This window comes from Delphinapterus leucas, chromosome 7 (genome assembly GCF_059928025.1).
Source record: "Delphinapterus leucas isolate spDelLeu-1000000601 "Yukka" chromosome 7, BTC_Dleu_Yukka2, whole genome shotgun sequence".
Classification (NCBI taxonomy): domain Eukaryota; kingdom Metazoa; phylum Chordata; class Mammalia; order Artiodactyla; family Monodontidae; genus Delphinapterus; species Delphinapterus leucas.
The window spans coordinates 30,495,750-30,510,633 of NC_143135.1; the positions used below are offsets into that span (position 1 = coordinate 30,495,750).

Sequence of the window (14,884 nt, forward strand, 5' to 3'; positions counted from 1 at the left end):
AATTTGTTGTCATTCTCTAAAACCAGATACATTTTAAAGGCAATAGTGGTAAAACTGCAAAGTAATGATTTCTAAGGTTAAGAAACAAGTAAAATTTTCTTACATTCCTTGGATTTTAAAGCCTTAATCAGGATATATTGAAGGGGTCATTTTCTTCCCCTTTTCTAACCCTCTCTGAGGCAGAGCTTCCAGTGTCTTTGGCACATTCTTTTTGCAGGGTGGAATACTAGACAGCACATGAACCAGACACAGACCTGGTTGGCCTTTAGGCTTGGTCTGATTATAAATGGCAATGCATGTTTTTCTTTGTACTTCATGTTGGAAGCTCATGCCTTGCTGACAGCTGCCTTCACTTGTTTAAGTGATTTATTATTAAAAATACTCCCATTCTGTTTTGTTCACACAATAGGACATATTCCAGACTTTGTTTTGACCACCGTGGTGAAGTGTGTGTTGACATATCTATGCAGTCAAAGTGGGTTGCCAATGTCTGAATGACACATTCCTGCTGTCAGGATTTAGGCCTCTCCTGCATGTCACAGAGGTCATCCATTACAGCTACCGAGCAGGGTCTGCTCTGTTTTTTTGTTCTCGTTTGAAATAAGAGTAATAAGCAGTGGTTTTAACCAAATGATTGGATAGTAAAGTTAAAACTTAGGTGGAATATACATATTGACTAGAACTTAATTGGTGAAATAATGGATTATTTTATTTTTTGCATTTAAATAAGTTTTATTCTAATAAATATATTTGCAAATGCTCTACTGCTCTTAATTATCAAAATTACAGTGATATTATGAAATCTGATTAAGTGACAGTGATTTAGAATTTAAGTGGTTCTAAACAAGAATCTTGATTCACTTTAGCTACATATGCAACATACATTTTTTCTGCAAACTTTAGTGTCCGACTAGGAGAAACATGTACACAATCAGCGGTTTCCCTGACTGAGTTAAAATGAAGATTTTGTTCAATTTAAGGGTTCTAAAATTAATTTCTTAGGAGAACTTTTATGAGTTTCTATATATATAGATTTGAACATTAATGTTCTTTGAATGCTTAGATTTATATTTTAATTTTTACTTCAACACTTACTGTGTTTGAAAATATTTGAGAGTTCAAGTTTTAAATGAGTCAAATTGGTTTATCAATGATATTTTTGCCCTTTTAACATTTTTCTATGAATTTTAAAATATGTAGTTTCTTTGATCTCAAAAAGTTTTCTTCTTGTTTTGTTCTGATTTTTTCATAATTTTAGGTTTTTACAGTGGAAATTCTTATCCAGAGCCAGCCTTTTATAACCCAATTCCATGGAAACCAGTTCCTGTGCCTCCTCCCAAAGGAGCAAAGGATCTATCAGGAAAGAAGACTAAAAGGCCTGTGATAAGCCAGCCAAACAGGTCATCCTCTCTGGTAATGCATAAATCCAGAAGCAATCTTTGCCTTGGAACTCTGTGCAGAATACAAAGATAGTAGATGTGGGAAATTACATGCTTTTACCTGGAGCTATTTAATTTTAAGATCAGAAATTGTTTTTTTACTGCTCAATTAGTTGCTCAACATTTGATGTATTATTGATAAGTTCAAATTCTTGCATTTGTATACAGAGTCCTTAGAGTTAATTGAGGAAGATATTTTATACATTTTCATTTTTATAAATGCTTCAAGGTTGATCTTGGCTTCAAGGTTGATCTTGGCATATTGTTTTGCAGGATAAGTGACTGAATCTAACAATTGTGTTTGTATTTAGCTTGTATTAAAACTACCCTCTAATACCAGTAAAAGCAACAATTTTTCATGTGTTCTTTCAATATGTTGTGTGTTTATGAACAATGTAAGATTAAGTCGTTCAAACAAGCATTTCTAAACTGCATGCTCAAGATGATTCTTAGAAGAATCTAAATGGGTTAGAATCCCAGAGTAATCAAAAACAGTCTTTGTTGATGGCTTTTGGTATATTTTTCCCTGTGTAAATATTTGTAAATCGCTAACTGAAGTCATGTTTGGTAACAGAGAAATGAAGTTTGGGTTTTGAAAGGAAAATTTTAAAACACTGCTTTGGACTCAGTCTTAGATTGGTATGTAGTAATCTTGAGACACTAATATTTTGCTATACTTTGCTATACTTTGTACAAATAGTTATAATTAGTTACGTTGTTAATTTTAAAATTAGAAATATCAATGCATTATTTTTTAATGTTAAATGTTGAGTAATATTTTACTGAAGTTGAAATGAGTAATATTTTACTGAAGTTGAAATCAAAAATCTTAATAAATACACGTTAAGGATAGTATATCAACGGATTACTGAAGTAGCACTCAACGCTTTTTATTAAGTTTTAAAAGTCTGTATCTTTTCTTAGTGGGCTATCAAGAAATGAAAATCTGTTGGGGCAATATAAAGTTCAGTAAATTCATTTAAAAGTGATTCCTATTTAGACTGTATTTCATGTTTCTGCTAGGTTAGTCAGTTGTCAAGTTTCTAGTGATTAACCTGCAATGGTGTTGATCAACTGCAGGAAACAGCAATGGGATCTTTGAAGAATATTCATATTGTCAGAAATCTAGAAAAATTCATTTTTTTTTTTCCTGCTCATGGGGGTCTGTGAGCCCCATAAGGACTGAGCACTCAATCCAGGCATCTTCATTTGGTTTTATTTTATTTTTTCACTTCTAAGCAGAGAACAGTTTGGGAGGAGTCAGAGTTTGTTGGGTCAAAATATTGGTGAGATTTTGTGGCCTGACCATCCTTCTTGGAACCTGTTAGATGCGGTGAAACTTAACAGGTGATTATTCTACACGAGCAAATTCTCCTATGTAGAGAGAATGTAGAATTTGCCAGGGTAGCAATAAACTTGTGTGTAAAAAACAGCATATATAGGCTTGTGTTCCTGGGCGTTTTAGATATAGTTGTTATATCTAAAAAATCTTCAGTTTTACACAGATTAAGTCATTTAGGCAACTTTTAGCTGTAACCATAATCCTAATAAAACTTTTCATTCAATCAGTAATTAATTAGTTTGACCAATGTTAGTTGAACATTTGCTCTGTGAGAAATGTTTTGCATATTGATTTAGGAATTTGAATGATATATTTCTTTAATTCAGTAAACATTTACAGCCTAGCCAGGAAAACATAGAATAAATACTGTAATACATTATACTTAAAATCATGCTCAGAGTTCATCTGAGAACATAGATAAGAGATAGCTCAGCCTGAGAAGGGATTAAGGAAAGGTTACAAAGAGGAGATGTTTGAGTTGGTGAAAGATAAGCAGGAATTTTCTAGATGGTTATGAGGCTGACCTTAACCATCATGAACATGTGGTGAGAAGTAGCTGGGAGAGAAGCAGGGGTCGGAGTAAAAATGTTCTGTATACTGCAGAATTTGGACTTGATCCTGTGGGCTTGTGATACCCTGTTTTACTACCCCAATGGTGCATTTTTTAAAAGATTTTGACCACCAAACATTTATTACTAAAATTCCATTTTTGTTCATCAAAGACTTCTTCAAACCAATCAATACACCTGTTACTAGATTAGTGTTTTTAAGCTGAATCAATTTTTCTTAAAGTCAAGATACTTGGTATTCTAGGCATTGTAAACTATATTAACTGTTTGAAATTTCTATTGAGGTTTTTAAAATATCTCATTGACTCTACTGCTACTTGATTGGAACTGCTCTAAAATATCTAGGCAACCTATAATGTCAACAAATTCATGATCTGAAAGAAAGAACACAGGTATTATAGACCTAGTTTTACATCTACTTATCTGGAAGGTGCCTCATTTTTTTCAATGTTCAATACCTTATCTAATTTAGAAACTTATTGTGGGGATGTAAAATAATACATGGAAGTACCAAAAAATGCAAGTTTGTTTCTTTTTTGTATGATAATTCTGATAAGATGTACCAATATTCTTTCTTTAGTGATAATTGATTTACATAGTAACTGACTTTGTTTAACATACCAATCTTGACTAGTGATATATCAAAATTAACTTGTCAGTACTTGGAGTGGATCTTCATTTACCCCTGTGCTAAGGGCAAAAAGTGAATACTGTTGTTTTCATTTTCTTCAAATTGAATCAATGTTTACTGAATACCTACTATGTGCGAGTGAGTATTCTAGATGCTGGAGATTCATCTGTGAATAAGAGAGAGTCCCTGCTGCCCACATGGGATCTTACATGACAGTGATAGGAAACAGATACTAAACATATAAACAATTTATGTGGCTCTAGGTGCTATAAAGAAAATAAAACAGGGCACTACTGGGATAAATAGTGACTGGGTGGAGGAGTGGGTCCACTCTTTTAGGTGGATGGGCATCTCTGAAGTGGTAACATGCTGCTGAGCTAGCCTTGCCTTGCTAAAATCTGCAGAAAGAGATATCCAGTCAGAGGAAACAGCCAGTGCACAGGCCCCAATGCAGAAATGAATCTGATGTGTTTGAAGAAAGGTTGGTGTGGCTGGAGTGGAGAAAGCAATGGGGAAAATAGTAGGAGTGAAGGTTGGAGAGTCAGGCAGGGCCAGATCATATATAATCCTGAGTTCAGTAGTTCAGATTTTATCATAATTGTATTGGGAAGCCCTTGAAAGTTTTTAAGCAGGGAATTGATGTGATCTGTTTTATACTTTGAGATTGCTCTGGCTGTGTGAGGAAACTGGCTTGCTGGGGACCAAGAATCAAAGCAGGGAGACTCATTGGGAGGATTTGCAGTATCCAGGAAAGAAATTGTGATAGTCTGTATTAACGTGGCAGCAGCGACATGATAAGAAGTAGAGGTGGATTTGGGATGTATTTTGGAGGTGAGGCAAACAGGACTGCTAACATTTGGGTGTCTGGTTGAGGGAAGGAGGAAAACTCAGATATGACTTCTAGTTTTTAGGCCTGATCCACTGGGTGAATGATGATAACTATCACAGAATTAGAAAGTGATAGGAGCAGACGTATAGGCTGAGAATGGAAAGAGGGGAGTCCTTCAGAATTCTGTCCTAGGTCTGTTAGATTCGTGGTACAACTTAATATCCTGGTAGAAATGTCAGTTAGATACTTGTCTGATGCTCAGGGGAGAGCCAGGATTGGAGATACAAATTTAAGCAACATCAGTATGTAGGTGGTATTTAAAAGCATGGGACTGGATCAGGTTACCTAGGAAGAGTTTAGATAGTAAAAAGAGGGCTGAGTATTCAGATATTTAGAAATTGAGCAGCTAGCAAGGATGCTGAGAAGGAGCAGCCATGAAGTAGAAGGAGACCCAGTAGAGTATGATGTCACAGAAGCCATGAGTAGAAGTGTTAGAAGCAGGGAATTGTGCAGTCTGTCCAGTGCTACCTGACAGACGAGGAAAAGCAGGAAAGAGCCTTCCTTGTTGCATATGGTAAGATGAAGGAAGGCCACTGTTGACCTCAGTAGCAAACACGTATTGAATACTTTCTATATGCCTGGCAGTATTCTGTGTGCTTTTATATGTGCTAACTCATTAAGCCTCACAACAACCCTATGAGATACTTTTATTATCCCCATCTTATAGTTGAAACTGAGGCACCGAGAAGCTATGCTGCTTTTATACAAAAAAGTGAGTCACAGAATAGGGATAAGAACTAAGTTCAAAGTCCAAGCTTAACAACCATGTTCTATGTCCCTCCTGTGTAATATATATATATGATATGAAAAACTAGTATGAAAGTGCAAAGTAAGTTGAGAGAATGGGAGGTAACAAAGTGGAGACCATATCTGAAGACAACTCTTGGGAGAAGTTTTAGAGTGACGAGAAGATAAGTGAGGTGGGAGCTGGAAGAGGGCATAGGTCAAGGACATTTTCTGTTTGTTTTGCTTACAATAGGTGATAATAAACAGGTGTCCCTGCTGATGTTGATGATCTAGGTGAAGGAGGGTACTTGAAGATTTAGGAGAGATCAAGGACGGTTTTAGCAGTGCAGTTCTTAAATAGCAAAAAATAAATAAATAAATGATGGCATATGTGGGAGCAAGGAAATTTCTTCCATTTTTTCAGGAGAGAATGCATAGTACATAGGCTTAGGTGTAGCTTGAGTTAATAGCATTGATGGTAGGAGGAGGATACAGACAGTTCTTGTCTGATAGCTTTTGGTTTTTCAATGAGGCCTGAAAGGGAGGCAAGGCTGTCAGCCAAGGGATGGCATGTGTTGTTGCAAGTAGGAAGGGGAAAAGGTTACAGAGAAGTGAGCATTTTGGAGAGCGGAGGACAAATTTACCAGGGAAATCAGTGGGACTGACCGATGGGCAATGTTATTTGCCGTTTGATAATTTTGGTCCAAAAAGGGATTCTGTCATGTTTTTCTCCATTTCTGGAGGAAAGTTTAGCTACTTGGGTTTAGGAGCAGAGTAAGGCTTAATTAGGGTTGGACAAGCAGGGCAAGTAGGATGGAGAGAGAAAGGAGCAAAATGATTTCAAGGGGGTGATCATAGCACTGAAACATGGTATTTAACAAGGGCTGAGTGATGGGTGGTGAGGAAGAATTTTCAGTTGATGAGCGTTTCCAGTGCTATTGGAGAATGTTGGGTCAGGGATGCTTGAGGGAAAGTGGAGAGGAAGGAGCTTGTAGTTAGAAGGTGGAGACAGCAAGATCCAGAGTATGACCACAGCAGTGGTGACCCAAATGGAGTATATCAATGAAGTTGAGGAAATTTAAAAAGTAAGAAGCCAGAGTATTGGAAGGATTTTTTTTTTTAATATGGATGTTGAAATTGTCAAGGATTATGATAGAAGTAGTGGTAGAAAGAAAGTTGGTGAGCCGGCTGCTAGAATTTCAGTGAACCAATGTAACTTATTAGCCAGGTAACAGTCAAAAAGAGCAATATTGGCTAGTATGGTCAGATGAAATATTCTTCAGAAGAACTTGGAGTTTTGAAGAAGGTAGGGAGGTTTAGGAGTGGCCGTGGTGAATAAGGTAGGTAGGGACAGTACCTACCTACCAACTCTAAGCCTCAAGGTTTATGTATCCTAGATGTAGGGGACTGCAAAAGAAGAGCATTGTCGGCAGTCCATTGCAGGCAAGAAAAACTTTTAAAAGTATTTCAAAAAAAAAAAAAAAGGGGGGACTTCCCTGGTGGTCCAGTGGTTAAGTCTCCACACTTCCAATGTAAGGGGTGTGGGTTCAATCCCTGGTCAGGGAACTAAGATCCCACATGCCGTGTAGCCAAAAGAAAGCATTTCAATAGCAGGATGGGGGCAGTGCAGGGAGGTAGAGGCCAAAAACAGAGCTAGCAGTAATGATATTGTGGAACTATTCCAGGGAGAGGTGACAGGATCAGGTGAGGACAGTAGAGATAGAGAAGAGATGTGTGGAAAATCTATCCAGAGTAGAACTTGTTTTAGAGCCAACTGGTGATGATAACATTAGCAGAGAAAGGGAATACAGAAAAGAAGGACAGATTTGGGGGTAAGAAACTGAGGGGTTTTTTTGTTTGTTTTCTTGTAAATTGTTTGTCATGGTAGTAAATGCACACAGTGTAAAAATAAAAATGTAATAAAAGCTTTGCCTCACTTCTCGCTACCTCACAGTCCTGCTTCCAGGGGGATATTTACTTGTATCACTTCTTTGATAATTTCCTCCCCACAGAATTCTCTGTTGTCTTTTTCTGCGATTTGTTTAGGCAATTATTGTCTTCCTGAATCAATTCTCTAATTATTTTTTTAAAGTGTTTTTTCCCTCTAATCTTACCTTTCTTTTTTCTTTTCCCTGGTAAGAGGGACTACTTTTTGTGACATTTCTTTGATGTTATCTTCTAATTTTTGAATAATTTTTTATGGCTATCTTATTTTAAATCCCAAGCACTCTTTGTTTTTTCTGTTTATTCCCTTTTTCATAACACCCTGTACTTATTTTTTTGTTGTAATATCTTGTCTCATCTCTAAGTACATCAATTGCCATTTTTTTTCTTCGTACTTAACCAGCTCTGTTTCTTCCGGGTGCCTTTTCTCCCCTTTCATTTTCTCTTTTTCAGTTCTCAAATGTTTGTTAATCCCTGTCTGACATTTATGTTCACAATGTGAATTTCTGTCTGTTCATACTTAAGAATGGGGCATTAAAAAGCTGAATGGAAGCTATGTTGGCATAAGCAGGGCTTGTTGATGGTGGATTTTGTTGTTGAGGGAACCTCCAAATACCTGGAAGCCTTCCCCTTAGACTATTTAATTTCTCAGAGAACATTCTTCTAATCTTCCTGGTGAATATAAACCAGCTGCAGTTTTCCTGAGTAGCATCTGAGAAGGTGGCTCTGTATATCACATTTCATTATGAAACACTGTCACTTTACCTATGTTTCAGTTCAGATAGTGCATAAGCTCTGTTCTCTGTGGTACCTGGGGTCTCCATATGCTGAGCCCTTCCAGGGTTCTGTAGGCTGAATCAGCTTTCTTTCCCCCCTTCACACCCTGCCCTCACCCAGTATCTGTTTTATCATTTAGAAACCTTTAAAAGGAAAAGAGAAACAGAAGGGGAAAAAAGGCACCTGGAGGAAACAGCCAATTTAAAAAGCAGAAAAAAATTGTAACTTATTAATATTCTTAGTGATGAGATAAAACACCACACCCCTACTGTCCTAACCCCCGCTACTCTCCTAACTCAGTTATTTTCACCTCTGTCCATTTTCCACCTTCCAGAAATTTGTTGAAATCGTTAGTTAACTGTTCTCTTCTGTCCTCTTTACCCTTGTGGATTTGTACCTTTTTTTCCCCTTTCTTTCTTAAAGAAATTCCTTTGCCATCCTTTTAGCAGAGATTGGGGAAGGAAAAGAGATAATTGTATATGATTATTCTGTTGTATTTAATTGGAAATCTTTAGTTGTAAACATATTGACATGGGGTACTTGTGGAGATGCAAGTTTATTGCCCAGGTGAGAAATACAGTTTAGGGATAGATATTTAGACCTCATCAGTTTGACTTACTTATTGAAGCTATGGGGATGGATCACATTTCCCAGGAGAAGTTTGAAGCATGATATTCATTCATTCATTCAACACATATTTATCAGATGCCTACCGTGTGCTGACAGGGAGAAGATGGACTAGGCTGGAATATAGAGAAAAGACATAAAGAACATAGGGATAGGGAGAGAGGGGCCAAGATACTGGAGTAGAAAGACCTTGAGCACACCTCCCCTCATGAGCACACCAAAATCACAATTGTCTGCAGAACAGCTATCTGTGAAATGGACCAGAATCTAACAGAAAAGATTTTCTACAACTGAAGACATAAAGAAGGAACCACAACAAGTTGGGCAGGAATGATGGACTTGTGATATCAAGTCCTATACCTTTGGGTGGGTGACCCACAAACTGGAGAATAATTATATTGCAGAGGTTTTCCCACAGGACTGAGAGTTCTGAGCACCACATCAGGCTCCCCAGCCTGGGGGTCCTGTACCAGGAAGATGAGCCCCTAGAGCATTTGGCTTTGAAGCCCAGCAGGGCTTATTTTGGGAGTCCCACAGGACTGGGAAATAGAGACTTCACTATTAAAGGGTGCACACAAAATCTCATGTACACTGGGACCCAGGGCAAAAGCAGTAATTGGATAGGAGCCTGGACCAGACCTACCTACTGGTCTTGGAGAGTCTCTTGGAGAGGTGGGGGCAGGGGGCCCCTGCAACTCACCCTTGGGACATAAACACTGGTGCCAGCCATATTTGGGAGCTTTCTACCACATGGGTACATCTGCTGGTGGCTGCTATTGTGGGATCCTCCCTCTAGCTCATTAGCACCAAGATCTGGCCCCACCCAACAGCCTGCAAGCACCAGTACTGGGACACGTCAGGCCAAACAACTAGCTGGGCAGGGACGCAGCCTCACCCATCAGCAGACAGGCTGCCTAAAGACCTCCCAAGCCAACAGTCACCTCTAGACACAGTCCTAGATACACCTCTGCCCACCAGAGGGCCAAGACCCAGCTCCACCCACCAGTGGGCAGGCACTGCCAATGGCCTCCAGGAAGCCTGCACAAGCCTCTAGACCAGCCTCACCCACCATGGGGCAGACACAAGACTTAAGAAAACCACAATCCTTAGCCTGCAGACCCAGCCCACCCACAGCAAGCCAGACCCTATCCTGGGAAGAGTTGGGCTCTTGCTGATCAGCAGGTCAAAACAAGTTTCAGGACACTCTAGGCCTCATATCCAACTGTGTCAGGAACCAGTCCCCCCTCCACCAGTTATCTGACCAGCTCTGGGAACCCTGGGCCCTGCAGCCACACTCCAGGACCTGGCTGGCTATGCCTGCTAAAAGTCTGGTACTAACTCCAGGACCTGGCTTCACCCACCAGTTAAGGGGCAACACCCTCGGAGTCTTCTAGACCCTGACTCTGCCCAACAGAGAGCCAGCACTAGACCTGGAGCCCACTGGGGTTCTGCAGGTAGCTGCCTTGTGGCCAGGCCCCACTAACCAGCAGCCAGCAGCATCTGCACAAGGCAGGGCCTGGAAACTAACCAGGCTAGGGACCAACCAAGCCTACCAGACTGCCCACATAGCCTGACACAATAGAAGGAAACATGCAGCCCTCTTAGGGGAAACACTTAGAGCATACAGCTTGGGTGACAAAATGGGAGTGTGCTTACTGGGATGCATAGGACGTCTCCTACAGAAGGCCACATCTCCAAGGTTGAGAAACGTAATTAATCTACCACATCCATAAAAGTACAGATACCAACTTAGACAAAATTAAGCAGCAGAGGAGCATGTTCAAGAAGAAGGAACAGTGGGAATTCCCTGGTGGTTTGGACTCTGTGCTTTTACTACCGAGGGTGTGGGTTCAATCCCTAGTCGGGGAACTAAGATCCCCAAAACCGTGCAGCCTAGGCCAAAAAAAAGGAACAAGATAAAACCCAAGAAGAACTAAGTGAAGTGGAGACAGGCACTCTACCAGAGAAAAAGTTCAGAGTAATGATCATAAAGATGATGAAAGAACTTGGGAGGAGAATGGATGAAGAGTGAGAAGTTAGAAGTTTTTAACAAAGAGTTTGAAAATACAAAGAACAAGCAAAGAGAGATGAACAATACAATAACTGAAATGAAAAATACACTAGTAGGAATCAATAGTAGACTAAATGAGGCAGAAGAACGATCAGTGAGCTGGAAGACAAAGTAGTGGAAATCATTGCCACTGAACAGAAAAAAGAATGAGAAGAAATGAGGACAGTTCAAGAGACATCTGGGACAACATCAAGTGCACTAATATTCACATTATAGGGGTCCCAAAAGGAGAACAGAGAGAAACGGTCTGAGAAAATATTTGAAGACATAAGAGCTGAAAACTTTACTAACCTGGGAAAGGAAAAAGTCACCTAAGGCCAGGAAGTACAGAGTCCCATACAGGATGAACCCAAAGAGGAACACATCAAGACACATTGTAATCAAAATGACAAACATTACAGATAAAGAGAGAATATTAAAAGCAGCAAGGGAAAAGCAACAAATAACATACAAGGGAACTCCCATAAGGCTATCAGCTGAGTTTTCAGCAGAAACTCTGCAGACCAGAAGGGAGTGACACAGTATATTTAAAGTAATGGAAGGGAAAAACCTACAAACAATAATATTATATCCAGTGAGGCTCTCATTCAGATTTGATGGAGAAATCAAAAGCTTTTCAGACAAGCAAAAGCTAAATGAGTTAAGCACCAACAAACCAGCTTCACAACACATGTTAAAGGAATTTCTCTAGGTGCAAAAGAAAAGGCCACAACTAGAAACAAGAAAGTTATGAAATGAAAAATCTCACCGGTAAAGACAAACATACAGTAAAGGTAGTAAATCATCCATACACAAAAGTAATAGGGTGGTTAAAAGACAAAACTACTAAAATCACCTGTATACACAATAAGCAGTTAAGGGATAACAAAACAGTTAGATGTGAAATATAATATCAAAAACAGTAACAGTGAGGGGAGGAAAGTACAAATGCAGAGTTTTTAAAATGTATTTGAAATTAAGAGATCAGCAACATAAAACAATCATATGTATAATTAATATATATTAAATATATAATTTATATTAAACAATATATAATTAATATATATTGAATAATATATATTATATATGTATATATGTGTGTATGTATATATATATATATACTGTTATACAAAAACCTCAGGGTAACTGCAAATCAAAAATCCACAACAGATATACACACAAGAAAGAAAAAGGAACCCAAACAAAACACTAAAGATAGTCATCAAATCACAAAAGAAGAGAACAGAAGAGAAAAAAAAAGACATACAAAAGCAAAAACAAAACAATTAATAAAGTGGCAGTAAGAACAGACATATCAAATACTACCTTAAATGTAAATGGACTAAATGCTCCAACCAAAAGACAGAGTGGCTGAATGGATAAAAAAACAAGACCTGTATATATGCTGCCTACAAGAGACTCACATCAGACCTACTGCCACACAGATACTGAAAGTGAGGGGATGGAAAATCTATTCCATTCAAATTGAAATTTTAAAAAAAATCCAGAGTAGCAATACTTATATCTGAAAAAATAGACTTTAAAATATGGCTGTTACAAGAGACAAAGAATGATATTACATCATGGTTAAGGACACAATCCAAGAAATAAGATATATATATAACAATTGTGTATATGTACATAGATATGCACCCAACATAGGAGCAGCATAATGTATAAGGCAGATATTAACAGAAATAAAAGAGATTGACAGTAACACAATAATAGTAGGGGACTTTAAAACCTTACTTACATCAAGGGACAGATCATTCAGACAGAAAATCAATAAACATGGACCATAAATAACACATTAGACCAGATGCACTTAATTGGTAGCATTCCATCCCAAAGCAGCAAATTCACATTCATTTCAAGTGCACATGGAACATTCTCCAGGATAGATCACATGCTAGGCCGCAAAACCAGCCTTGGTAAATTTAAGAAAACTGAAATCATATCAAGCATTTTTTCCTACCAGAATGCCATGAGACTAGATATCAACCACAAGAAAAAAAGTGCAAAAATCACAAACACGTGGAGGCTAAACCATATGCTACTAATCAACAGATGGATCACTGAAGAAATCAAAGAGGAAATTAAAACATGCCTAGAGGAAATGAAAACAAAAAGATGATGATACAAAACCCATGGGATGCAGCAAAAGAAGTTCTAAGAGGGAACTTTATAGCAATACAAGCTTACTTCAGGAAATAAGAAAAATCTCAAATAAACAACCTAATCTTACACTTAAAGAAATTAGAGAAAGAACAAACAAAAGCCAAAGTTAGTAGATGGCAAGATATCATAAAGATCAGAGCAGAAATAAATGAAATAGACACAAAAACAAAAAAACAGAAAAGAGCAATGTAACTAAAAGCTGGTTCTTTGGAAAGATAAACAAAACTAATAAACCCTTAGCCAGATTTGCCAAGGAAAAATTGGAGAGGAACCAAATCAATAAAATTAGAAATGAAAAAGGAGAAGTTACAACCAACATCACAGAAATACAAAGGATCATAAGAGACTACAATGAAAAACTATACACCAATAAAATGGACAACCTAGAAGAAATGGACAAATTCTTAGAGAGGTACAATATCACAAGACTGTACTAGGAAGAAATAGAAAATATGAACAGACCAATTTCCAGTAATGAAATTAATCAGTACTTTAAAAACTTCCAACAAAAGCCCAGGACCAGATGCCTTCACAGGTGAATTCTACCAAACATTTAGATACGAGTTAATACCTATCCTTCTCAAATTTCTGCAATTAACTTCAGAGGAAGGAACACTTCTGGACTTATTCTCTGAGGTCAGCATCAACCTGATACCAAAACCAGACAAAGACATCCAAAAAAAGAGAGAGAGAAATTAGAGCCCAATGTAACTGATTAACATAAATGCTAAAATCCTCAACAAAATATTACCAAACCAAATCCAACAATATATTAAAAGGATCATACACCATGATCACGTGGGATTTATTCCAAAGATCCAAGGATTTTTCAGTGTCCACAAATCAAAGTGATACACCACATTAACAAATTGAAAAAGAAAAGCCATATGAACATCTCAATAGATACAGAAAAAAGCTTTTGATAAAATTCAACATCCATTTACACTAAAAAGCCCCCAGAAAGTGGGCACAGAGGGAAAATACCTCAACATAATAAAGGCCATATATGACAAACCCACTGCTAACATCATACTCAATGGAGAAAAGCTGAAAGCATTTCCTCTGAGATGAGGAACAAGACAAAGACGCCCACTCTCGCCACTTTTATTCAACATAGTTTTGGAAGTCATAGCCACAGCAGTCAGAGAAGAAAAAGAAATAAAAGGAGTCCAAATTGGAAAAGAAGAAGTAAAACTGTCACTGTTTGTAGATGGCATGATATACAGAAAATCCTAAAGAGGCCACCAGAAAATTACTAGAGCTTATCAATGAATTCAGTGAAGTTGCAGGATACAAAATTAATATACAGAAATCCGTTCCATTTCTCTATACTAACAATGAACTATCAGAAAAATGAAACAATCCCATTAAAAAATAGAACACTCTTTGACATAAATCACAGCAATATTTTTTATGCTATCACTTAAAAGGAAGGAAATAAAAACAAAAATAGACAAATGAGATCTAATTAAAACTAAAAGCTTTCACACAGCTAAGGAAACCATCAACAAGACGAAAAGAAAATGTACTGAATGGGAGAAAATATTTGCAAACGATATGAACAATAAGGGGTTAATATCCAACATATAGAAACAGCTCAAAAACTTCACATCAAAAAAACAAGCAACCTGATTAAAAAATGGGCAGAAGCACTAAATAGACATTTCTCCAAAGAAGACATATAGATGGCCAGAAAGCACATGAAAAGATGC

At 37.8% G+C, this 14,884-nt stretch overlaps 1 protein-coding gene across 1 annotated transcript in view; it reads left to right on the top strand.

Moving 5' to 3' along the window:
* CCDC34 (coiled-coil domain containing 34) overlaps positions 1 to 7,525 on the top strand; it is a 54,470-nt gene extending 46,945 nt beyond the window's left edge. The window contains exon 6 of the mRNA XM_022583738.3: positions 1,259 to 7,525. Within this exon, the coding sequence (XP_022439446.2) occupies positions 1,259 to 1,473 (215 nt within the window). The 3' untranslated portion in view covers positions 1,474 to 7,525. The remainder of the gene's footprint in view (positions 1 to 1,258) is intronic.
* Positions 7,526 to 14,884: the final 7,359 nt, after the last annotated feature.